We start from the raw sequence: 25,066 nt of genomic DNA, 5'->3' as shown, positions 1-25,066 counted from the left end.
CCGTGAATCCTGGTTCCTGATAAATTTGGGTGCGTGGGTTTGTTCTCAGTCACAAGCTCCTGACATTTATTTTCGCGTTTCCCAGGGAGCCCGAGGTCCTACCAGCAGTGGGTGCACACGGTCAAGGTAAGGGGGCCTCTCCCAGTTTCTCCTCCCACTCTGCGGTCGGTGGGCTGTGTTCAGCAAAAGCATGCTGTTCGTTGGCAACGTTTTAAATGTTTGTGTGTTTTCTCACGTGTAGAAATTTTTGTTTCCCGCTTCTAGTTTGTTGGTATTCGTAAATATAATTCTAAAATGGCAAGCTTTTGTCCTGAACTAAGCGGCTTGTCTTGAAAAGTGAGAGCTCACTGCCGCCCCGTATGCTATTCCAAAGCAAGGGATTGGGCGGAACAGAACCGTCTGATGGGAGTTTTATCATGTCTGGCGACCTTTGTGTTAACATGATTTGTTAAACACAGAACTCTCTCGCGCAAATTAGGACATCATTGCCTAACATTAAAACAGTTGATACGCAGTTGCATTTTTTAATGAAGGTTTAAATACACTCTTATTACTGATCACACCGCCCAGGTCTGCCCAGACTGAGCTGAAGTGATTTTTAAAGGACGTATTAGGCTGATTAAAAAAATAGAGTAGAATGTTTACATTTCGTGTGAAACTACCATAGTGTGTAAAAGCTTTAAAAACACGACACAGGAAATAACGTCTGTGGGTCTTTGATGGGCATGAGACTAGAGTTCTCTGTCCACACTGTTAGTGACACCTTGTTCTCGGGGCGGTCTGGCCAGCGCGGGTGCAAACCAGTGTCTGTTCTCCCTTCGCAGAAAGGCGGCGCCCTGTTCAACTCAGCGATGACCAGAGCCACTCCCGCCGTCCGGACGGCGTATAAATTCGTGAGTTTTCACCTGATGTTTAAAAAGTCTGTGATAAAATGTTACTACATTTTCCTATTTTTCTTTTCGAGACAGTTCGTGGGGCTAGTGTTAGGGTTAGGTTTGTGAAGATGTCTTTAACTTTCACAGTGAAAGAGCACCTGGCTGCCGTGGGAAGAATCAAACTCACGCCGAATCACGTTGCTCAGGTTTTTATTCGAGATTCTGAGAAAGGCCACACAGCCAGGCGCCCTTTGTTGCATTCCTTGACCAGACACCCGAAGCTCTTCTTCGCGCCGAGAGAAGTTCTACTGTATTATTTTGCTAGATACATGTTTTCCTCCTTGCTTTCCCTCACACCTTCCATGCGAGCACAGAGATGAAACCTCATTTGGCATCAAACTGCCATCCCTCCCCTGAGGGGGGAGTTTCACTCTGAACAGTAGAAACGGGGACCGACCGGGCCCCCACGGACAACTGTTCCCTCTGCTCCCCGCGCGTGTTTCCTGTGCCCACGGGGACCACACGGCGACGCGGAGCCGAGGCACCTGCTCGCTCTCAGCTCCGGCAGCGACGGCAGAGCCAACAACACACGCTCGATTTGGCCGGCAGAGCTTCCGAGTCACCTTCTTTGTGGAGTCTGTGCATTTCACATGATCAGCCAAACCCGCGTGGCAGGCGCTTTGGGTAGAGAACACCCACGTGACGGTGAGCGTCCGCTGGGCACAGCGAACAGGGCGGAGGGACCCGAGCCCGTCTCCCAGGGAGTCCGGAGGAGGCCCGGGCAGGCAGCGAGGCGGCAGGCGTCCCAGAGAGCCGGCACCGGAGCTAACAGAACCACCGCTGATACGCACGGTTCAGCTCTGCGCACTGCGGAGCGTCGGGAAGAATCGGCGTGAATCAGGTGGATGTCGAAAGAACAGAGGACATTTACGTAAACTAGAACATAGTCCAAAGGGGTAGAACTTCAAGGAGATGGGAAAGGAATGTATATATTTTTTGGCGATTACTCACTTTTACCTAAACAAGTGTGCAGGGATTAACACAGGGCCCTTGAAGTAGATTCGGTGGCCTGACCAATAAGAGAGTGAACGTGAAAGTGCTTTCCCGACTCCAAAGAACTGTGGAGTTGCTATTTGGGGTTACCCGGCCGTGAGGCCGGCTCTGGCCGTGTGCGACATGTCTTCATTTTGCCCCGTGTGCAGCGAAGAAGTAGTTGTTCTGCTCCGTTGAAGACATTTCCCCAGCCGTGACCGCCGGCCCGGCTCTCGGCTGGGCTCGCAGGTATTGACAGTGCTGGAAAGGGAAAGACAGCAGAGCAAAGTCAAAAGTCGAGTTGAAGTTTTTCAAAAACAACCCGTGCATCGGGCGGCCCCCCATCTGGCCAATAGAAAGATCTCTGGGAAGCTGTGCAGAACGGAGGGAGTTCGTGGACGGAAGGGGACAGGGAGGCGGACACAGCAGACGACCTCCTGTGTCTTCACGGGGGGACGGCCCGGTCCCCTCATTGCCGCCCACCAGGAAGTCCCGGGCCAGCCGGCTTGAGACAGCATTCCTGGAAGAGGCTGGGCCTGCAGTCGGGTGGCGGGGGACGTCCTGTCGGTGACAAGTGCCTCCATTTCCGGCCTGGCATCCCCTTTATTAGCAACCGGGAAGAAGTCGGGCCCCCCCTCACGGAGCTCGGGGAGACGTGTGTTCACTCTTCCGGGCAGGGACCCGGGAAGGTGGGGCGCCTTGGGGTTGGAAGTCTCTCGTCTGCCCGACCCGAGGTTCCAGGCCTCTAGAGTGAGACTCTAGAATGAAAATAAGACTCTTCCTCGGTGAGGCCGAGATCCCGAGAACGTGCTTTTGAAAGCCGTCATTCGCCCTTGTCCTTGGAGAGGGGAAGAAGATGGAGTTAGGATTTCCCTCAACCGGGTTTGAGTCCCTGTTTGCAGATGCGATAATCACTGTACCAACCTCACAGACGGGGCTGCCAGGACAGTGTAATGCGATGACGCAGGCTGGCCCCCAGCACCCGGTCCGGTCCTGCGGAAGCAGGAAACGAGCACCGATTTCTGGCTGCTGTCACTCTGGCTGCTGCGCCGGACTTTCTAGCGGAACAAAGTCCGAGGCCCTTACGACGACCCCGTGGTCTTCCGCCGCACCTGCGGGGACCACGGCGGGACCTGCCGGACTCCACGCCGCGGCCAGACGCCCTGCGGAGGAACCCCAGGGCGGTCGCTGAATTGTTAAAGCCGTTTCACTTTTGCCAGAAAACTTGCACATGGCCCAAGCTGAGCATTAAGACAGCTCTGCGGACAGAAACTGTGGTTCATCAAGCCCAGGCAGGTGCCCAGTCGGCTGCCGCTGCGATGCGCCTTTCCTGCTTCCCCACCGTTGAGACACCATTGCAGGGGAAGGCTGCGCTAGTCACCTGGCCTAGTAATTTATACAGTGTTTATATAATTAGTAATTTACACAGTGTAGGCAGCAGCACGGGCTCCGCGTTCGCCCGTGTGTGGCGTGGGTGTGCCAGCGGAGGCAGTGCTTTCGCCAGCTCCTGTAGGGGTAACAGGTCGGGGGTGCGGAGTCCCCGAGAGTACAGTTCCCGGCGCAATCCGCTCTTTCCCTGGGGAGCGGGAACAGCTGACGGTTCTCCTCCAGCGAGGCCCGTGTCCGCGCCGGGTCGGCGGCGAGAGCAGCACCCTGGGCCCGACGCTGTGTTCTCTGCTCCGCAGGCGAAAAGCCAGGCGAAGCAGGGCATCCGGGAGGTGAAGAGCAAGCTGAAGCACAAGGTAAGGCGTGGCGTGCCCCGCCCTCCGCGCCCCGCCCCTCTGCGCCCCGCCCCACCCCGCCCTCCGCGCCCCGCCCCTCTCTGCGCCCCGCCCCGCCCCTCTGCGCCCCGCCCCTCTGCGCCCCGCCCCACCCCCGCCCTCCGCGCCCCGCCCCCACCCCGCCCTCCGCGCCCCGCCCCTCTGCACCCCCGCCCCGCCCCTCTGCGCCCCCCCTCTGCGCTCCACCCACCCCGCCCCTCTGCGCCCCGCCCCTCCGTGCCCCGCCCCGCTCAGCCCCGCCCCACTGGTCGGTGTTGTGCTCAGGTGGGTGGGTGGGGGGCATGCACTTGGGAGACCCCGGGAGAGGGGCGTTTCAGTGCCTCCGGGAGGGGGCGTCGGCCTGTGTCCAGGAATGTGTTTCCCACGCCAAGCCCCTGCACCACGCTCGCCCGTTCCGGGCGCGCCCCCCGGACACTCTCGCATTCGCTAAGTTCGTCGCAGAGCGACCGGGACCCTCCACGGGGCTTTAACAGGGGGCAGTTCCCACCAGGCCCACCGCCGTGGCGTCACTGTCGGACGCCCTGCTTCCGGCGGATGCTTTTTTTTTAAAAAAAAAATGATTTTCAGTGCAGAATTAAGCCATGCACACCATCATTTGGTTGTATAGGGCCTTTCCAATAGCAGCTGCTTTAAGCATGTTCTTACTTATTTTTTTTAATCCTCACCTGAGGACATGCTTATTGATTTGAGAGAGAGGAAGGGAGGGAGGGAGAGAGGGGGAGAGAAATCAATGTGAGACCAAAGCATCGATCAGCTGCCTCTCACTGGGCACCAGACCTGCAACCCAGGCACCAAGGCGTGTGCCCTGACCGGGAATCGAACCCTCGACCTTCCAGCTACGGCAGGACACGCCAGCCAACCGAGCCGCCCTGGCCAGGGTTAAACTAAGCAGGTTCTCATGTATAAACATTTGTGCTTGGGGCCATGTATTTGAATCTATGAATATTGCATGTGTATGAATATTTATGTGTGTGATTTGATTACATCACGTCTTGGCAAATTTTATCAGTTGTTTTGAAATTTTACCTCTGGAGAAAAAAAAATACTACTTGAACACTTCCATTGTAGTGGTAGAGAGTGAGTGATCTTCATAGGAATTTTACTTACATTATTCAAAATAGAGATTGTTTCGGAAATTACGAATTCATAACACAGAAAAACGTGGGAAAGCATTTTCTTCTAAACAGGTCCCTCAAGCGTCCGCCTGACGTGCTATTATTTGGTTATTTCCACCCGAACCGGCCGCTGCGCTGGTTGGTTAGAGAACCCCAGCGACCGTCCGAGCAGGGCTTTAAGCGAGTGCTCGTGTGTCCCCCAGGAAAGCGAGGACGGCTCCGGGACCGGCTCCGGCAGCATGCAGCACACGCCGGTGTACATCCCACATGGCGGCGAGAAGGCAGCGCACCCGGAGAAGCGCAGGCTCACCCAGGTAAAGCCCCGCCCCCACCCCCGCGGCTCCGGCCCTGAACGCCCGTCCTCCCCGGGGGCTCTCCCGGAACCGGCAGGCCCCGTCGCTGTCCTCCCGCGTTACACGCAGGCCTGCAGTCGCGGTGGAGGCGATGAGTGGGTCTCCGCTGGGCAGCCCGCAGGGCCGGGGACCAGGCGTCCCGGCAGCAGGTCCCCGGGGCTCCTGACATCCTCACAGGGCCCACGGTCCCGTTGGGGGGGGCGGCTCACCGCGGGGTCGCCCACAGGGATAAAGGGCGACTTGCAAACACAGGGGACTTCGACTGTTAGCATAATCTGTAGAAACTGGAGTACGAAGTTATAAATACCTGTCTTGTGCCCAAGATAGACATTTTACTTGCTATGAATGAATATTTAAAAACTCTGTGTGTGTGCTGATGCTTCTTAAAATACTGTCCTGAAGCAGGGAAGCGCTCACGTGTCCGACTGGGCATCGTGAGGGCATGTTTGAAGCTTGCGTTTACCGTGGGGAGTAGATTTTTACGGGAAGAAAAGTGTCCTCTTGCACCGGTCACTCCCAGTGTAAAAAGACTAAGGCCTGAACACATTAAGATGTTTAATGAAACACGTAAGCATTTCTGGGGATGGCTAGATGTGGTTAACGGCAGAATCTAGATGTCAGTAAGCACCTCGGAGACGTTAAGGTTTGTATGTTCATTTATGGCCTCCCTTTTTTTTTTCCCAGAATAGGCACCTTATAAAGAATCATAGAAGAAAAGGTTAAAATTCACTTCATTTAGGTCGAGGCAGGGAGGAAATGAGGGTAGGAAGACGCTAAGGCCCGTTCCCCTGACTCGTGGCCACAAAGGAGAGGGGAGCCCACTCCGATGAATCCTAAGGCACAAGACTTCTTTAGAAAGAGAGGTTCGGCAGTTGCACACGCGCTGGGGGCCCTGCCGGGGGTGGGGGGTACCTGGTAGGAGTGGGGTCACTCTCTGGGATCGAGAGGTCGCCTCTCTTCACGTGGTCTTTTCTCCACTGTCTGCGCCGCCTCTCCGGGCTTCCTCTCCTGGCTGCAGTCTGTGCTTTCACGCGGCACTCGAACTGCTGTTGAAACATGTAGAAGGCTGCCAGCCACACTGCCTGCGACTCCGCTCTTCCTTCTGGGAGGCTCGCTGAGCTCCGGTGGCTTCAGGGCCTCACAGTAGCGCCGGCTGCCGGGGGTTGGGTGGTGGGGGGACCGCACTGGGCCCCACCTTCCGCTGGGCTATCCCAGTGACTGGATTCCCCGAAAAGACCGGCCACGTGGTCCCGTCTGTTCCCGGAAGGCGAGATTCCGTAGGGACCTGCCGGCTTCGGTAATCCAGATGATTTTTGATGTTGTCGCCACTACTTGGCACGCCTGCTTCTGCAGGGTTGGAATAAGGCCCGAGGTCACGGGAGCAGCCTCGGGACGCAGGAGTGGGGGCCGCTCCTGGAGGAACGGGGAAGCTGTGGGGGTGGTGTGTGTGCATTTCATGATCAATTTAGAGTCTGCAGCCGTCCGCCAGTGCGGGCACCCTCGTCCCCACTGGGCCGACTTCTCGACGGGGAAGCGGAGGGGCTCGGACCTGCGCCTGCCTCCCTGCGGGTCATTAACGGGCAGTGGGGTTTGGACGGAGGGCGGACTCTCTGCTCTCTGCCCTTGGCCTTGGGGGCGGCCGGGAGGGGCAGTTAGAGACAAGGGTGTGCAGTTCACAGCCAGACCGACCGGGCTGTGACAAAGGTCATGGCATCGGGCACTGAGCATGCCCAGCACCCCGAGCCTCCCCTTCGGCCCGTGTGAGCTGGGGTAACGATGCTGGCGTCGCTCCCGGGAGGCGGCAGGTAGACCAGCGATGCACGAGCTCTCGAAGTGCCTGCCACACCCCGGCCGCTCACGCCGGCAGCTCTCCCTGCACACGCAGACGCACGCCACACGCCTCAGGCTTGCAGAGCCACGCAGCGCCTGGCTGCTTCTCTCTTGGCAGGTACCTCCCGGCTCACGGCAATCCTCTGGTCCCCAAAACAACGGGGACTCCAATGTTGTCTGTTTCCATTGAAGCAGGAGTGACTTTAAGATCCCAGCGCATGGTTTGAAAAGGAATATACAGCTCTCATCCCGAGAAATGTCTGGGTTTGTGAGACCCCGAGCATGTCACTTTATTGTCAGAAAAACTACCGAAATGCAGAGCGTGGATGTGACTCCCCCCATGTGCCTGTCCACGGGACAACTTGAGCTCAGCAACCTTAAGAGCTTTACGTGTTCTGTTTCCAGCCAGCCTCATGCAAATGCCATGCTTTACTTTCGTCTGTTTTGCAAAAGAAGTAAATGAGACTATGGTCCTTTACATGCCAGGAATGCGTCCGAGAGTGAGAAACACAAGTTTCCCAGCCTGAGTCCAATCTGCCGAAAAGACCGGATCTCAAAATCGCGCGTGGCTGGCGGGCTGTGCTCCACGGCTGAGCTTCTCTTTGGAATTGACAGTGCATCTCTGCCCACCAGCAAACAGTAGTAACGGGTGTGTCGGCCCGCTAATTAGTACGGCCATTTCCCGTTCTGCGGATGAGGCTTAAGTAAATGTCAGGGGTACAGCCAGAAGAGCGCCCAATTAGGCTTCCCGTGTGTACATCCGGGCCCCCTCCCTCTTTGTGGGAGAGGCAGCGGCAGCCGCCGGGCAGCCTAACAGGGCCCCGGGGAGCGCAGCCCGGGAGGCGCCGGGAACAGGGCCGGGGTCTGGGGAGAACCCAGGCTGCAGAGCGGCCCCCGCCTCGCCCGGACACTCACGCACCGTCTCTCTCCCTCCCGTTTTCTGTCCGAACAAACCACGGCCAGCTCTGTGAGCAGTGTTCAGACTGAGTCTGTCCTCTGCAGTGGGGTTTTGAGTGATTCGCTGGGAGAGATTGAGTGGCCTTCCGTAAGGATGCGAAGTCCCCTTAAATAACAGGTCAGGTGTCCCCGAGTCTGAAGATACCGCTCCATTTCTCATCGCGTCGGCCGCCGTCATTCTGATAACAATGTGCGTGCGTCTGCTTCCCGCACACACATCACACACACACAGCAGCCAGACCGGGGAGCTGCCGCAGCCCGGCCGGCCCCCACGGCAACACTAACAGATGGACGGCCCTAAGCAGCACAACACCGCGCCGATCTCTCGGCGGCGCGGGGCGGGCGAGAGCGCTTTGTTGTGGAGTCCGAGTGAAACCCTGGCACACAGCCCCCTTAACTCTTTCACGTCTGGGCTGGGCGCACTCCACTCAGATTTATTTTCCACGCATCCAGGTCAGATTGTGCCAAAGCTGCCTGGAAAATATGAATGAAAAGAGTATTTTTTTCCACACTTGGGAGACAGAAGTCAAGCCTTTCCCCCAACCACAGTGTTCACGAATAGGAATATGTTTAATCGTCATGTTTCCTGCTAGTGACACCAAGTACCATTAAACTCACGGCCATTTATTCTATTTTTAAGTGTATTCACATAGAGACTAATAGCTCGAGATGGGAATAGTTATCTCTGAATGCATAAACAGGGAGGATGTGCGCACCCTATGAAATATCACCCCCACGGTGTTTCGTTTTTTACCCATTATACCAGGCGATGGGTGCACTTCAAAGGAACCTTTGCTATCTCGTTGAGCCCCGTGCATTTATTGGTTTATAAATCATGCTAATGGATTGGTGGAACACAGCACAACAGCAGCAAGCTCGTTTTATAATTGATGAGTAACGTAACTTCATCCCGAAAGAATGCACTTAGAAGGTAGGTATCCTTTCTGGCCCGTGAAGACTTGCAAGTGAGGCATCTCAGAGCCACCTTCTGGTCTCACGGAGACCGGCAGAAACCCCTGTGTCACTATGAGCATGCTTTTAAAAATATAAGCCCTCACATGATGAGCTTCGTGTTTTAAAACGCTCCGGAGGAGATGAACTTTCTGGGAAACGAATGAGAAGAGACAAAAACGTGGACTCTCTCAGCGATCCCGCTCCAAAGCCTAGCACGCGGGGCCGTGGCCGGCGCTGGGTCTTTGCCGCGCACTTACTTTCCTTCGAGGGCGGTCAGCGGACTCCGGGAAGGAAACGGCTGTGATCCAAGATGGTGTTTCCTGCTCCGGCGACACCAGGGCCTTCAGGGAGCGGCCCACTTGGGCTCTTTGGGCCAACACGGTCCGTTGTACGGCGGCTTTGCGGGATTGGTCGAGAAGGAGATGGCGCAGTGATGGGGCGGCGGAGGGAAGCAGCCAGCCGCTCCTTGGGACGCAGAGAAAGGGACCGCGAATCTCCGGGAGCAAGCGCGAGGTGAGGGGGGGGGGCTGTGCACGGAGGCGGCGGCCCGGGTAGCTGGGAAGATGACTTCGGGTAGCTCGTGCAAAGTGATACAAACCAGTTTCACCCAAATCATCATAAGCAAACAAGCCCATTTTAAATTTTTTTTAGCGCTCTATTTAATTTGACTCAGAATGGGGAATACTATTATGGTCAAGCCAAAATGTTGAATTAAAGTGGGAAGGACATCTATTGGAAAGTTATACGTGATGGATGTTGCTCAACGTCTTAAGTGAATATGTTTCCACTTACAGATGCCCACAAAAACGCTGCCTGAGTGGAAACACACTTTCTCAGTCTCTGCCCGAATTTCGCTCTTCCCCGTGGTAGATACAGATTTAGTCTAATTTACACTAATGCCACTAATCTTTAAAATTCACCTTTTAAGCCCAGTTTCAAAACTATGGGTGCCATACTGATAACTTTGAAGGAAGTTATTTTTTTCTTTTTCTTTTGTTGAAATAATATTAATTTCCAACATGCCAAATACGGTTATAGTTCAGCCTGTGCGCCTCACCCCCTTCCCCCCAAATTCAGTTCCGGAGTACAAGGGCGCCCTCTAGCGGACACTGCACCCTACTTCTGCCTTTGAAAGGAGATCGCTACGCAAGACAAAATTCATAATGGTAGCGTTTACCTTTCAGGCCCGCCTTTTCCAGAAACACAATGGCGTGCACATCGAGTCACGAAATTGTCCGAGGACATTATTCTTTCAGAGGAAGAACCCAGAACCAACTCCTTTCCGTCGGTGGCCGGGACTTCCATTCTGAAGTGTTTAGCTCAGCTGAATAGCGTTCGCCGTATCAAAAAGATGTAACGGGAGACAATCTTACTTATGGGGACGTGTTCAGTGTACGTTAGGAGATGTTTTTAGGTTGAAATGTGCCTTTTCAGGGTTACGGTTTTACTCTTCAAATTCATTACCACAAATGGCTGTGTCAATTATTACAAAGCCTTGAAACAAAAACAGGCACTCTGTGTTTCCATTTAGCGAATATAATGGATGTTACCATTCCAGACTTTACATCCGCAGTCCCGTCACTACGGCTTGTCCACGCTATTTTCTGTTTTGTTTCACCTCGGGAGACTTTCCCCCCATCCCCGTTATCTCTTTAATTATTTTAGGGGCTCAGGGTGACATGGCAAACAGGTCTCTGTCCCAGTGTTTACGGACAAATTCTCATTCTTCTCCCAGACATCCTGGGGTATCGAAATGATGGTCTGCCTTCATGCTTTGTGCACGGAGCAGCTTTTAAGGTCGGTCAGAGAGCAGTGTTGCTGCGGATGAAAGGAAAAGCCCGTCTTTTCTTTGTAAAGTCGTCGCTGCCGCCGCCGCTGCCGCCGCCGCTCGGTCCCTGAAGACAGAGAAATTGCCAGGAGGATCAATAGACCCACAGCTGCCAGCACGTCCAGAGTCTCATTGCAGCTGGAGCTGGACCCGGGTGTCCTGCGCGTCGCCGCCGCGCCCGGCGCAGAGCAGAAGGATTAGAATAGCGTGTAAAGACTTTGAGTGAGCCTGTGCCCCTGCACCAATTTACGTTGTTTATTTTTTTAAATATATTTTATTGATTCTGCTATTACAGTTGTCCCGTTTCCCCCCTTCATCCCCTCCACCCTGCACACCCTCTCCCACCCGCATTCCCCCCCTTTAGGTCATGTCCATGTGTCATAAGTCCTTTAGCTTCCACATTTCCCATACCATTCTTGCCCTCCCCCTGTCTATTTTCTCCCTGCCATCTATGCTACTTATTCTCTGTACCTTTTCCCTCTCTTCTCCTCCCACTCCCCTGTTGCTACCCCTCCATGTGATCTCCATTTCTGTGGTTCTGTTCCTGTTCTAGTTGTTTGCTTAGGTTCTTTTGGTTTTGTTTTAGGTGTGGTTGTTAATAATTGTGACATCGTTTATTTTTTAACATTTAAGTGAAACACTGGTCTTTCCTCGCAAGTCTGTTTCCTCATTGCCTTTAGGAATGGCCTTGACATTGGTAAGATAACGCTTTTGAAACCAACATGCGATTGCACTTTCTGTGAAGGTTCTTGCTGTGTTCCCTGCAGATGCTATTCAAGCCTCTCTCACACACACTCACATTTATGGTTATTATACGGGGTCTGGCACAAATAACGCCTCTCTCTTATTACATAAAATCTTTAATTGCAAAATCACCAGCGTGTAATTCTGTATCAGAACAATATCACACTCGGGCACACCACGTGACATCGTAGGTGAAACCTTCAAACTGCTGTCCATCCCGTGCGAGACATTCACGTGCCACACTCAGCATTGTTACTTCTGCCGGACCCTGGGCGTATGGATGGGGTCATCGGAAGAATGGAATCTAGCCGTAATTATTTTCCACAGTCGATATTTGGCTCGTTAGTCATGCGCCCGTGGCAAACGTCGTGGGACCTGACTCTGCCTGTCAGTGCCGACTCTCTGTGGAGGGGCTGGTCCCCGCGGAATGCAGCTCCCTCCCGGCTGGAGAGGAGCCGCGGCCGCCTTTCTGAGATTACTGAGTCCTTTATCATCGCTGGGAAGGGAGTTGGCATTCTTCCTCGGCTTTTTGCATTCTAAATGGAAGTGGAGTTAGGAGCAAAGTGGATTAAAAGATAGGGTTCTCGGGCTCAAGGCCGTGCTAAGACAGGAATGTTCTGAAGAGGAAGCCCTGCCCTTCTCGGTGGCCGCGGGCAGCAGGGGTGCCCCGAGCGGCCGGGAGTGAAGTCGGGAATGCTCAGGAGGGGGGCGAGACCCGACGGCCTGGGGGACGTGGGCCGAGGGTCCTTGGATGGTTCTGGACCACTGCAGACTCATCTGACACTTAGCTTCAGATTGCTTCCAGTGGCTCTGACCCAACACCAGTCTTTCAGTCTTTGGAGACCAGTACCCACCTCTTGTCTCTTCGCCCCGCTGTTCGCCCTCACTGTCTGTCACTCCGGACCATTCTGTGACGACCGCCTGCTCTAAACACGAGGCTAAAGCTCGCCACTGCGAGAAAGCCTTTCTCAGGTCAGTGCTCAGACATCTGGGGACTTGTTTATCTGATGCGATTACAGTGACACGCATTCCTGACAGCTGGGTTCGAGTCCCCGCCCTGGGAGAACCGTCCGGTCTGGCCCGGGACGCTTTTCTTCATTAACCTTTCGGTTCCCTGCTTTGTAAAACGCAGACATGTTCACCAAAATTTGTCGTCGAGTAGCTATTTCAGGAAGTAAAGCCAATAAAACGTCTGGCCCACGGGCTGCAATCAGTGACTCCTGGGTGGGTCCCCCGACTCTGAGCTCCGGTCCCGCCGACGAAAATGATGCCATGCTTTTAAAGGTCTTTCCGGATCTCGGACCGCAGGCATTTTTGAGGCATCGTCATTATGATTCTGCATAGCAGAGTTTTTAAATCTATCCTTGTATCATTTCATGCAAATACTTTTTTTTTTTTGTACTAGCCTCAAAAAGGCGCACGCCCGGGGGTTTGCTTTAGACTTTGGGTCAAGTCACACGGGGGGCCCCTCAGTTACTCCAACTCTGAAGGGGGGGCAGTAGCGCGGGGGGGGCCGCTTTCAAAAAGTTATACGAGCATCTTCATCTTATGCAGTCTAAAAACTATGCTTGCCCATCCCTCTGCCTGGATCCTGTATTTCCCCCACCCCCAGCCCCCTTAGGAATTGAAAGCTGCCCAGCGGTTGGCCTTACTAGGGTGTGTGTGTGCCATCTAGTGACCGAAACGGGAACTGCGGGCGGAGCGGGCTCCTTTGGGGGCTCAAGTCTCACCGGCCACTGTCTCATCCCGTGAAGAGGAAGGAAACAGCTAACGTATCATAGCTAAGTCAGACGCTGAGTTTGACGGTTCTGTGGCTCGGGCCTTCTGCCCATATTAAAGAGTAACTTTATATGAAGGGGCAGAATGATAACTTCCTTATTTTACTTGGCTCATTCGCCAATGCAAGAATCAGCAAGATATAAAATACGGGCACTTGGGGGATGAGGGGTATAGAAATGCACATGCCGACAGGCGCCCAGACCATCGGTCAGTCCCACGGGCGCCCCGAAGACGGTGCTGCCGTCTGTTAAGGTTCCCTCAATACCGGGGGTCGCGAGGAACGCTGCTACGTACACTCCTGCGCCCCGTGGCCGGACGCTGTAGGAGGCTGGCTGTCATTACACAGGCAGTGTGGTTGGCGGCACAGGAAACAGCAGCCTTTCGCCGCCCTTTTGGTAAACCTCTTCGTGAACGTCCGTGGGAAAAGCCACGCACATCTCGAGTCACGGAAGTGAGAAGAGCTCCAGGAGCAGCAGGAGGCGGGCACAGAGTCGGGGGGGAGGGGAGCAGACGTCCCTGGGGCATCCACTCAGTTTCCAGGCATGTGGGTGGGGTCACGGCCCTTAATGGAACTCTGGAAAAATATTTACAGGTTTCGTTTTGTTTTGTTTTGTTTTGTTTTCTTGGAAAACCACTTTTTTTTCTTTGTCTCGGGTTTTTTTTCCCCCAGCTCATTGTCTGCTTGTAGCCCTATCTCTCCACCTGTTTCAGAGTCACCCTTCTAAGAAAAGCATCTGTCCCCAAACTTGGGCCTATGGCACCCACCCTGGTGCCTCTTCCAGGCAGCGGTCGTCTGTCACTCATGACAGGCGGGTGACGGGCGGGGGACGAACGGACGCGTGTACTGACTCTCGGAAACTTCTGGGCGTGCACTCAGCGCGCTGAGATTCCTGTCCGGACCTGAAGTGCAGCCTGTTTTTCCTGAACACACACAGCGCATGCACGGACCCCGCCCTGCTCATTAGCGTCACGCTGGGGCAGACGAGAGGGTCCACGGCCCTCCCCAGAATCGTCCATACCGGTGTCCGTATTCCTGTCTGTGTTGCGTGCGCTGAGGTGACTCCTCTCTTCGGCGGTCGTTTTCAGTTCAGCCTCTGCCTCGTGTGGCCGCAGGCTCCCGGTCACGCGGGGCCTGGGCCCTGCGACGCCCGGTGGAGAGGTGCTGGGAGGGACTCTGTGTCCCCACCCCGAAGGACACACACACGTCGTCTGTGGTCTGAGCTGACGTGCTAGCCACTGCCCAGAGACGCTTCTTTTTCCAGAAGGGTGACCAGGTCTGTTCGCCCCGAGTCGCATGTTCTGGGCGAGGTGGGAGCCACCCCTCATTTCCCCGGAGAGCCGTGCGCCTGGGTCCCGGGGCCCCCCGAGACGGACCATAGCGCTGTCGGGGTCACGCAAGCCGGGGGTGCTGTCGTTACACAAGCTGCCACTTCTCTCTGTCTCTCGGAGGTCGGTCACATCGACTGTAGGTCCCGCATCCCTAAGCCAGGGCCTGGGCGCTTGTGTGCGTGCAGGTTCGTCCAGCCCAGCGGAGTGTTTCCGGCTCATTACTCTGAGGTCGAATGCATGCTGAGACCAGCCACCCCCATTCCCTCCCTCCTTCCTGCCCAGCGTGTCAGGTTGCTGGGAAACATTCAGCCCCCCCCCCCCCCCCAACGCGGACTGCTCCTAAAAGTCTTCCCGGTCAACTCAAACGGCCCCCGCAGACGTTGGGAAAGAGACTGACGTCACTACGAACAACGATCCGTTGTCCTTCCTCCCCCAGACACGCGTGCGGAGGCCCCGGAAGAGCCTCGACGGCCCCGTGTTTGACGACGCGGACGCAGATGCAGACTCAGACCGCACCAGCAAGTCAGTACTGGGCCCCGGGGTCCTCCCGGGCGGGGCGGGGCGGCCTCCTGCAGGCCGGGTGGGAGGCAGAGGGCGGTCCAGCGCGTGCCCTGCCCGATCGGATTCCGCCGGTACCCGCCTTCGCCACGAGGGTCCGTGCTCCTGGCGGCGAATCTTGAGACGGGGCAGCACGCGGGACCTGACCTCTCTGGTCCTTGGGCAGCTGTCGGAACCGCAGAGCGTCTGAGACGCGGTGAAAGGGGAGTAGACCCGCCCCCCAAGTCAGAACCCTGCCCTCCCCGGAGGGGCGGGTGCAGTCTCAGGCACCGCGGGTGCACTGGCCATCCTGACCGACGAGGCCAGGTGCGGAGAGACCGAGGTCTCCAGTGCTGTGAGACAGCGGAAGCGTAATGCAGAGTGTTACAACAGGGGGAATTTTATTAGAAAGCAGGGGAATTAGTAACAGTGTATGTAACTTCTTAATTTTAAGGTACATGGTGATGGCAGACAGACGTTGTTTTTCTTTATTCAGTATATCTCTGAATACGGAAGGGCTGTGCGTTGTTCTCGAAGCCAGGCGAATCAGTAAAGGCAAGGAGGACCATACGAACACCTTGGAAGTGACCCTGAGCGTAGCGAGTGTTCCGAGGGCTCGGTCTCCTGGACCTGAGGCTAACGTCCCAGATCCCACGTCCCAGACCCCACGTCCCAGATCCCACAGGATCTGGCTGCCTGGAGGCCCCGCCTCTGCTTCCCCACGGATTCAGGCGCTGTGCGTGGACTTAGCGCCTGCTTGCGCGCAAAGCAGACAGGCGCCGTTTCCCGCAGTGAGCGGGAGGGACTGGGCCTCGCGCGACCCCGTCACCCTCTCCGTGCGGCTCCACGGAAATAGCGCTTCCACGGGAGCGGGGAGCGCTGCGCTGCGCGCGCGCGGCAGGTGCCATGGCGCGGCCCCCAGCGCGCATCTCGTGTCCCTCAGGCTGTCGTCCGAGGACGGCGAGGAAGCGCCCGCGGACTTCTACGAGAGCGACGACTCGGCGGAGACGGGCGTGCGCACGGCCTGCTCGGGGGAGATGGACCTGCTGGGGGAGATCCTGGACACGCTGAGCACGCACAGCTCCGACCAGGGGAAGCTGGCGGCCGCCAGGAGCCTGGACTTCTTCCGGTCCATGGACAACCTCGACTACAAGGCCGCGGTGAGTGCGCCCCCGCCGGCGGGCGGCGGGAACGCGCGCTTCCCCCGCTGCGGTCGCCTGACTCCCCCAGCACCCAGCACCCGGCCGGTTCTCTTAGTTTGTGGGAGTGTGTAACCGCTAACGGGAAGGTGCCAAGACTTCAGAACTATGCTAAAATTTAATCACTAGGAAGTATTTCTCATAACAAAATTCCGGGGCTTCCCCCTTCTATGTACCCGGTTCTGCTAGTGACGGTCGTTAGTTGGAATTTTTTTTTACCAAGCAGGAACCTTTCCTGACCATCTGATTCTAGAGGTGTCTTCTCCGCGGAATTTTTTAGACGTGGAATGGCCCCACTTTCCCCTCGATATCTCCTTGATCTTAAAAAATTTTTTTGTAAGGCGCCAGCGCAAGCAATTTTGTATTGTATTGCTTCAAAAGTTGTCGGCAATCCCGAACCGAGTGCTTCAAAAGCAGTGCAGGTGGAAATGTGATGGTCGGGAACTCCAGAGTTCCGTGTGGATTAGTACTCTAGTTGCCTGTGTGTGTTTTGTGGGCTTTTTTTTTTTTGGCAAATCCTTTTCGTTTTACTTTATTTCTAGCTTTATTGAAGAATAATTCACAAATGGTATTTACCAGAGGCATTTTACCTTGCGGCGGCCACAGTCAAGCTAATTAGCATGTCAGTCACCTAACATAGTTACCATTTCCTTTTCCTTTTTTTTTTCTTTTTTTGGAGGCCAGAGCAGTTCAGATTCACCCTGTTAGTGAATTCCAAGTGAGGTGGCGGTAACCGTAGCCACCACTGCCAGGTCTCCGGAAGTGGTTCCCGTGCGTGACTGACACTCGCTGCCCGTGGGCCGGCATCTCCCCATTTCTCCTGCACGCCGGTCCCCCCGCCCCCGCCCCTCGCCCCGGCAGCCACCATGTCACCCCCTGCTCCCAGGAGTCTCCCTTATTCCACGTGCGAGTCAGCCCCTGCAGCCCTGGGTGTGCGCGTCTGGCTTCTGGCACTTACTCCAGGTTTATCCGCCTTGTCGCCAAGGGCAGAGCTTTCCTCTTTTTACGGCTGAGTGATAGTCCATCGGGTGTCTGTGACACCCTTTCTTTGTCTGCTCGCGCACTGGGGACACGTAGGCCGCCTCTGTGGCCGCGCTCTCGAGAATCTGCCGCTGCACCTTCAAGGTGGCGGATCTGTTTCCTTCGGATCCACACCCAGAGGTGCAGGCCCTGCTGCGAACCAAAGCATCGCAGGTTCGATTCCCAGTCGGGGCACATGCCTGGGTTGCAGGCCACGGCCCCCAGCAACCACACATTGATGTTTCTCTCTCTCTCTCTTTCTCTCCCTCCCTTCCCTCTCTGAAAGTAAATAAATAAAATTAAAAAAAAAGAAGTGCAGTCTCTGCCTCCAAAGGCAGTCCCGTGTCGTGTTTCGAGGACCCCCCCCCCCGCACTGAGCCCCACTGTGGCTTCCCAAGCACCCCGCCACCCACGGGGCAGCAGGCTCCCTTGCAGCACGGCCCGCCCCCACTCTCGGGGTGGCCGGCCTGTCACAGGGGACCGTCGCAAGGGCGAGGGAGCCACATGGTCACATCTCATCCCTGGTCAGGAATCCACCCTCAGCTCTGTGTCCGCCCTGGAAGGAACTTCCCGTCCTGGCCTTGAAGAGGTTAATACTGATTTCAAGATGGGAAAAAAGTAATTGCTAAAGTAATGCTACAGTTTCATTGAAACTTTCTGAACGCGTTGTCTCCTCTTCCAGAACAAACCCAGCATCCCGAGCGAGAACAGCCTGGCCCTGCTCGACGGGGCGTCCGGGGACCAGACCCAGTGGCACCTGGGGCAGGACGACAGCGCCCTGCGCGGCAGACACCTGCCTCCATCCCCGAGGAAGCACGTCTCCTCCGGTGGCGCCAGAGAGTCGCTGCTCTTCCTGGCGGAGGACAGCAGGCACGGGCCGCCCCCCGAGGCCCCCGAGGGCTGTCGCGTGGCGGCAGGACCGGTGGTGCCCACTGCAGAACCGGACTCCCGGCGGGCTCCTCCCACCACATCGCCCACCGGGGAGGGGGAAGCGGAAGACACGGAAACACTACGCCGGAGCTCAGAGGACCTGCAGGTGCCCGGCCTCGGGCGACGCCCGTCCAGGTCCGTCCCTTGGGAGAAGGAAGGGAGCGAGGCCGAGGAGCCCGCGGAGGGCGCCGGACTGCGCCGTGAAGTCGTGCCTTTGAGCCGCACGAACTCCCCCTTCCGACAGGACTTGACCTGCTCGGAGGAGAACTCAAGTGGGAACCAAGCTTAAGGCGGCGGTGAAGAGTCCGCCCCTTGCATCCAAGCTCCTCGGGGGACGCGCTAGGGTTCCCTGTAGTAGGTACAGCGAACAGTTATTTGTGGGGACGACAACCCTGGCTGCCGTCCAACACCTCTCTTCCCCGGGAGCGAACGCAGGGATCTCGCGGGCACATACAGTGCCCACTGGTGTTTTAAGTGTGAGCCAGTTCCACTGTGCTCTTAAGTCGGGTACCGGGTGTGTGCGGACAGTGTCTGTCGGACGCAGGGTTGCGCAGTATTGGTGCTGAATGCCGTTCATTTCATTTCAACCGAGTGTGCGTCTGCCGCGGCCCGCCGCACGACCAGTCAGTCGCCCCAGACCGGTCCGGTTGAGCGCAAACTGGTCGAGATCTCAAAACTGGACAGAGCTCCCCTTGAAATGCTGAAACTCTTGACCCACTAACTGCCTTAATCTTATGCCTCTACTAAGCAAACTTAAGTAATTTATGGAGCTACTCGTGGACTCTCAAGGACCGGTGACCGTGTCCTGCAGGGCGGCGATGCCGTTCCCAGCCGCTGGATCAGGGACAGAGTTCGTTTCGCTGCTCCGTGAGGACGCTCTTGTGGGGCTGCCGCCCTGCGTTCCGGAAGCCCCCGCCTTCCCTCGGTGACCTGCGTGGTGACCGCGGGACGTTAAGGACGCCGGGTGCAGGGGGCTCGCGCCGTTTCCCCGCTCTCGCTGGAGCCCGCCCCCAGGAAGCCCAAGGCCACATAAACTGCCCCGATTTGCAACGAGAACAAAACAGAACGAAAACCCTGCGAGTCCTTTTCCCTCAACTGATAATGATCCAAGTTGCTTGTGTCATCTCAGAGTCACTTTGAAAGCGGTTGCCTCTGTATTTCGGGAGCTGCCGACTCACAGGAAGGCTGTGAGGAAAGCTCGGACAGTCCCCGCGCGCCCCGCCCTGCCCACGCCGTCCCCGGGCCGAGTCTCACGTCCGCGGGAGTCAGTACTGATGGTCCACGCTGCTTTCACGTTTCCTCAGTTTCCCCCTACCGTGCCGTCCGTTTGCTGTTCCAGGATCCCGTCCGGGAGCCCCCAGACTCCTGGGTGTCCCGTCTGCCTTGACCCCCCGCCCCCTCGGCTGTGACCGTCGCTCGGACTTGCCTTGCTCGTCGGCCTTGGCAGTTGGGAGGGTGCCGGTCAGAGAGGTGGCTGCAGGCCCGTCCGTGGTCACGGGTCTGATGGTTTTCTCACGGTCGCACTGGGACTGCGGGTCTCAGGAGGAGGGTCCCCCAGGGACAGTGAGTGTCACTCTCATCACGTCCCCCGAAGGGCACGACCCATCCACGCAATGCGTGACTGTGGATGTCGACCTTGATCCCTGGCTGAGGTCATGCTGGCAGGTTCCTCCGTCACAAAGTTCCTGTGCACCCCCCCCCCCAGCCCTGCACACTGTGGCCTCGAAGGAAGTTGTGGCGTGTCCTCTTCTCCAGGACGGAGGGTCCGCGTCACTCGCTTGCAGTTCGGCGAGGGACATTTGTCCCTTCGCCCTCAGATTCACCGTCAGGTTTGGGAATTCGTGGGAATTAACTGGGAATCGTGAGTCAGTGGTGTCGGGAGAGGCCAGATTGGCAAAGAACAAAACCCCAGTGAGGTTCTGGCTGGAGGGTACCAGCGCGCTCACTCCGATGCTCCGCGCGTCCCAGCCGTGACTGTTTTTAACTGTCACTTTAGAGAAGGCGTTCCAGACCCCACGCGAGCGAGCGAGGGCCCATCGGGACTGGCCTGTGACGTGCTCACTGAAGGAAGTTCGTTACCTCTCGGTTAGAAAAGTCTCAGAAGGGGCTCTGTTGGAAACAGTGCTTAAAAATATTTATTCAGGCCCATCTCAAAACACCTTAAAGAAAATGACATGGTTTTTCTGTTTTAACCTACATCCCAAATTCTAAAAGGATACGTTTTATTTAGGACAATTATTCATTCGTTTTTACAAAGGAAGACACGTCTTGCTTTCTGTGTAAGCATGAACTTTCTGTATGTGAAGGAGAAACGTGTGAGACTTTTTTTTTTTCACAGCACAGAAGAAAGACCGAAGGTCCCGGGCAGATTTTGTTTTTGTGTGCCCGTGACAGAATCCCATCTGGAAGGACATAACGGGAAAGTCCCTTTGTCAGAAGCGCTGTTTCCGACGGGGAGGGGCTGGGGGTGGTGTGGGTGCTGCTCCGCCGGCACACGCTCCCACCATGGCAAGGCCGAGCGCTCCGAGCCTGTTGGGTGGAGGGAGAGGGCGGTGAGCCAGGCCGGGTCCCACCTGGAACCCACAAAAGGTCCCTTTTCTGCGAGGCTCCTGTGACCTGTCACCGCCAGATCGAAGGTTCCCCAGTTCCCCTGCCGCTGGGATGTTCTTCCCGAAGACATCGCCCCTGTTCTGTCGCAGACTCGTGTGAAGGAGCCACACCTTTGGCTCTGGCACGTGGCGGCCTTCCCGCGGCCCTGGGCTGCCCCCGAGGCCCACCCTGGCGTCCACCCTTCACCCTCCGGGGTCCCGCCCCGGGCATTTCAGGCGGACGGAAGGGGAGCGGGTGGTTTGAGGGGCTGTTGCTGTGTAGAGGGAAAGTTCTGTTGCGTAGTGTACCCCAAAGTTTACCTCCCCCGGCGTGGTGTAGAGAGGTGCCCAACCATAGCGTGGCTACTCTTCTGGTTAAAAGGCAGTGACTCATTTATTTATTGGCTCCTTGTGCTGGTCACAGGCCAGGCACGGTCACCGGGGACGTGGGAAATGAAGTAACTGACGTGTTCCCGCTGCGAAGGAGCCCGTGAAGAGGAGAAGGAATTGCAAATATCAATAATAGTGATGATGATAATAATAATAATATAATAATAATAATAGATCCTGCTTAGACGTTATTAACCCAAGATTCTACTACCAAATCAGTCTTTTGAAGCTGCTTTATCTAAAACGAGCTCTAAGTTCAGAACCACAGTGCCATTTCCAAGCTCGTTAACTCCCTGTATGATTACTATATGAAGCATCTGTGATAATGCTGCTATCTAAGAAACTGGCTTGTCAAGGGGCAGACTCAGAGACAGACACCACGAGTCCTGTTTTGGGCGTCTCCGCCTGCACTTCCGTGCCGCCCCCAAACCAGGCCGCGCGGGGCTGGGAGCTGGGCTGGGGCAGAGCCCCTCTGGGACCCCCCGCCCCCGCCCCCTCCCTCGTGTGAAGCTACCAGGGGCTCCGGGACAGCAGCCCGGGATCTGCTGCCTTTGTCTGGCTAACAGCGTCCTCCAAGGCCGGCCCCCTCCCTTCGGAAGGAGAACTGGATGGGACGGTGCCGTCATTTCGTGCGGAGGCCCCGATGAGAGGACCCAGGATGCTGAGAGGGAGCGTTTCTCAATGAGGTGGAGGAGCAGACAGGAGAACACTGTGAATCTTCCCAACATGGGCAGAGCATCTTCCCCCTTCTCTAGAAGAGCTGGATTTTCAGGAAAACTATTTTCATGAATAAATTCCCCGACGCAAATTCCATTTTTGTTTAGCGTATGAGACTGGGGTTCTGGGCTGATACTTGGGAGCCCCAGTATACGTTGAGGAACGTCAAACGGATACCCAAGTCCGGCTTCTCCAAGACGCCTCACAGCGCCGGGCCGGTTCTCCCAGGCGCCGTCCGGACTTGCAGACCTTCCCGCCCGTCCCGCCCCGTCCAGCCCGGTCGCGTCTCGGTGTCTGTTCCTTCAGGTGTCTTTCAGGGGCAGAATGGTCTGCACCAAACCAGTTCGAGTTTTGGTTTGGTCAAGATAGGGAGTTATGCATATTTAGACAGAAGCATATTTTATTTGGAAAATAATAGGAATCTGTGCAATATTTTTTCCCGCGTAATGTAGTTCGGACGGAGACGCACATCTGCTTCTCCAGCAGACGCCTTAAGGTCATCACGCTTCTCAGTGTTTGCGTTGAACTGTATGTAGCAGCGTTCTAGGTGATTTTAGAGAGAAAAACAGTCTTTGTATTGTCGGCAGGAGAAATGTTTTTGTTTATTTAAAATGATTACGGAGACTGCATTGTAACTAACTGCCTCAGCAACAATAAATATGCAATAAGAAAATCCTGAACCTTAGACTAGTGTTAACAATATTGTTACTTTAGGGGAAATGTATGTATATAGGGCAGCAAGCTGGTTCTGTGTAACTAACCCCAAGTCTCACCAAGGTCAGGTGCGCGCCACAGACCGGAATAGCCTTTGGGATGAATCTTTGGTAGGATCGACACAGGGCATTGCCAACACCCTCGACCCTCTGTAAAGGAAGTTAGCTTTTGTATAATGTACAGTTTGTTTAACCTCATGGCTTCTGTAGCTCTCTACCGTTACGATACTTGAAGCAGGCAGAAAAGCACTGTGGGAAAGTCGGTAGCTCTGGATGCAATATGCAAACATACCAAAAAAAAGAAAAAATAGAACAAGGTACTGAGCTGTAATGATCACTGGATGCTTTATAACCGGAAAGCTAGGTGTTTTGTTTTGTTTTTTCAAACCAGTGTTCAGTCAAGTGAAGGAACTTCGAACTGTGCGATCGTGTGTCGTCTGTAGAATCACAAATGATTACCTCTTTGCTGTGAGAAACCTCGGAGGTTCTTCGTCTCTGTGCCGTTTGGGCTCTCGATGAGGACATCCGTTCCTGTCCCTCGGCAGGGGACATCGAGGGGCCTGAACAGACCCCCCGCCGGTGGGCGGCAGGGTGCAGCGTGGGAGCTCGGCGCGTGCGCGAAGTCAGCCTCCCGCGGGGCGGGGCCCCAGCTCCTCTCGTGGCCCCGAGAGCTGTGGGACGAGCAGGTGCCGGGCGCGGGGCTTCCCGAATCTGCTGGGACCAGTGCCCTGAGCAACGCCTAGGACGGCAGAGACGCGAAACGTGTGTGAAACCCACCGCTTGAAATGCCTCAATCTTTTACATGAAAGGTACGGGAGAGTTCCGCGTGGGCCTTCCCCAAAGTTCGCCCCTTTGGCTGTAAAGGGGCACCTGTGTGAAAGGTCCGAGCCTTCCCCTCGGCTCGGAGACGGGTGTCTGCCAAGCCCTCGCCGGCGCTGAGACCGGCTCCCTGGGCGCCTGCGTCCCCGAGTTTTCGGCAGAATCACTGCTGCGGCTGAGCGCTGCTGGGAGAACACTGTGGACGCCGGATTGCCTGGGGGGCTTCCTTTAAAATATGCAAAAGTCCCGTGAAGTGCCCAACAACGCAGTTGTGAAATAAAGTTGGTTGTGATCGACGCTCCGTGTGGTGGTGGCTCTTCTTCTACAGCTGGGCCGGTGTCCCCTGGGGTGGGTTCTCTAGGTGACCCATGGCGGGGCCTCCCCGTCTCCTCCTCAGCTTTGCGTCCCGGCCAAGGCAAGCCTGCAGTGTCCCCGGCGGGTCCGGTCAACTACCTCCTCAGGCTCTTACACTCATGAGGGGAACGGAGCATCTAACTGTGTCAGAACAGGACTAGTCCCCAAGTGCAGCAGCCGCACTGATGGCCGTCCTCTGGGAGCCGAGGGCGGGGAGGACACACGGTCAAGTGCGTGAGCAGAGCTCCCGGGACTGGAAGGGCGACCTTCTCATCCGGGAGCTGCGGGGGCCCGGGCTGGAAGGAAGGTCACACCCCTGTTGACACAAGCACGTTTGAGGCGGAAGGACAGAGTGGCCCCCGTGTGCGGGAGACAGAAGTGAAGAACCCGGGGTGGAGAGGTCAGCCGTTTTCCTGGGCGCGCGGAGGGGAGTGAGGCTCAGTTCCAGAAATTACAGCTTCCCTGCAACCCGCATCTGCTCAGTAGGGTCCCGCGGCCCCAGGCAGAATCCCTCCCTCCGCGGTCACCCCCTGGTTTCGTGACGGTCCGCTTACCTGCCCCCTTCCCCAGACCCAGCCTCGCCGGCAGCTCAAACAAACGCTTAGCGCGTGTCTGCTCCGAGCTGTTCTGTGGGGAATTGGGGGGACGGGGAAATCAGTAAACAGCGAATTTCCGTGTGCGCGTGTTACTGCGGTTTCCACGCCGGCACAACAGCCCGTCTACCCTCCCGTGACCTGTCCCCTCGAAAGCAGAACCTCGTTCTGGAAGGACGTGCAAGCCAGCATCCGGGAGGAAGCTAGCCCTGCCGTCCTTTCTGCGTGGATTGTGGGTAAGGTTCTTTCTCGGGTGACAGTATTATTATCATACGTACTTTTAAAAGATCCACGAACCAAAGGGTAATTTAAATAGTTGGCCACCGGCAAGTAGAGGTGACCCTTTGTCTTCCAGCACAATCTCTTTCTTTACGCACCGTTGCCGGCGAATGAGGTGCAGTGCTAGCTAGCCGCCGGGGCCCCTGTGTGCTGGGCATTTCACTCCGAGTAACGGACACAGGCGCCGGCACTGGGTTTGTTCAGGGATGGCTCTCCGCACCCGGGCCGTGGTCTGGAGCTGTCAGCCGGGCGGGAAAGAACGGAGGGGCGGTTCACAGTTCATCTGACTTGACATGACTTGAGACAGTCCCAGCCGGAGTTGACCCTTGGTGCCTTGTCAGGCAGGTCAA

At 56.2% G+C, this 25,066-nt stretch overlaps 1 protein-coding gene across 3 annotated transcripts in view; it reads left to right on the top strand.

Annotated features, from left to right (window-relative positions):
- The window catches only part of DENND1B (DENN domain containing 1B), a 153,327-nt gene extending 129,541 nt beyond the window's left edge, over positions 1-23,786 (top strand). For all 3 annotated transcript variants that reach the window (XM_045859644.1, XM_045859661.1, XM_045859653.1), the window contains 7 exons: positions 86-126; positions 825-893; positions 3,593-3,649; positions 5,007-5,117; positions 15,014-15,099; positions 16,058-16,274; positions 18,016-23,786. In XM_045859644.1, coding sequence (XP_045715600.1) covers positions 86-126; positions 825-893; positions 3,593-3,649; positions 5,007-5,117; positions 15,014-15,099; positions 16,058-16,274; positions 18,016-18,552 — 1,118 coding nt within the window. In that variant the 3' untranslated portion in view covers positions 18,553-23,786. The remainder of the gene's footprint in view (positions 1-85; positions 127-824; positions 894-3,592; positions 3,650-5,006; positions 5,118-15,013; positions 15,100-16,057; positions 16,275-18,015) is intronic.
- The last annotated feature ends 1,280 nt before the right edge of the window (positions 23,787-25,066 follow it).

Source organism: Phyllostomus hastatus, unplaced genomic scaffold, assembly GCF_019186645.2.
Source record: "Phyllostomus hastatus isolate PE091 unplaced genomic scaffold, TTU_PhHast_1.1 phas_contig_148, whole genome shotgun sequence".
Classification (NCBI taxonomy): Eukaryota; Metazoa; Chordata; class Mammalia; order Chiroptera; family Phyllostomidae; genus Phyllostomus; species Phyllostomus hastatus.
Note: the sequence above shows the minus strand (reverse complement) of the source record. Positions and strands in the feature narration are given on the sequence as shown.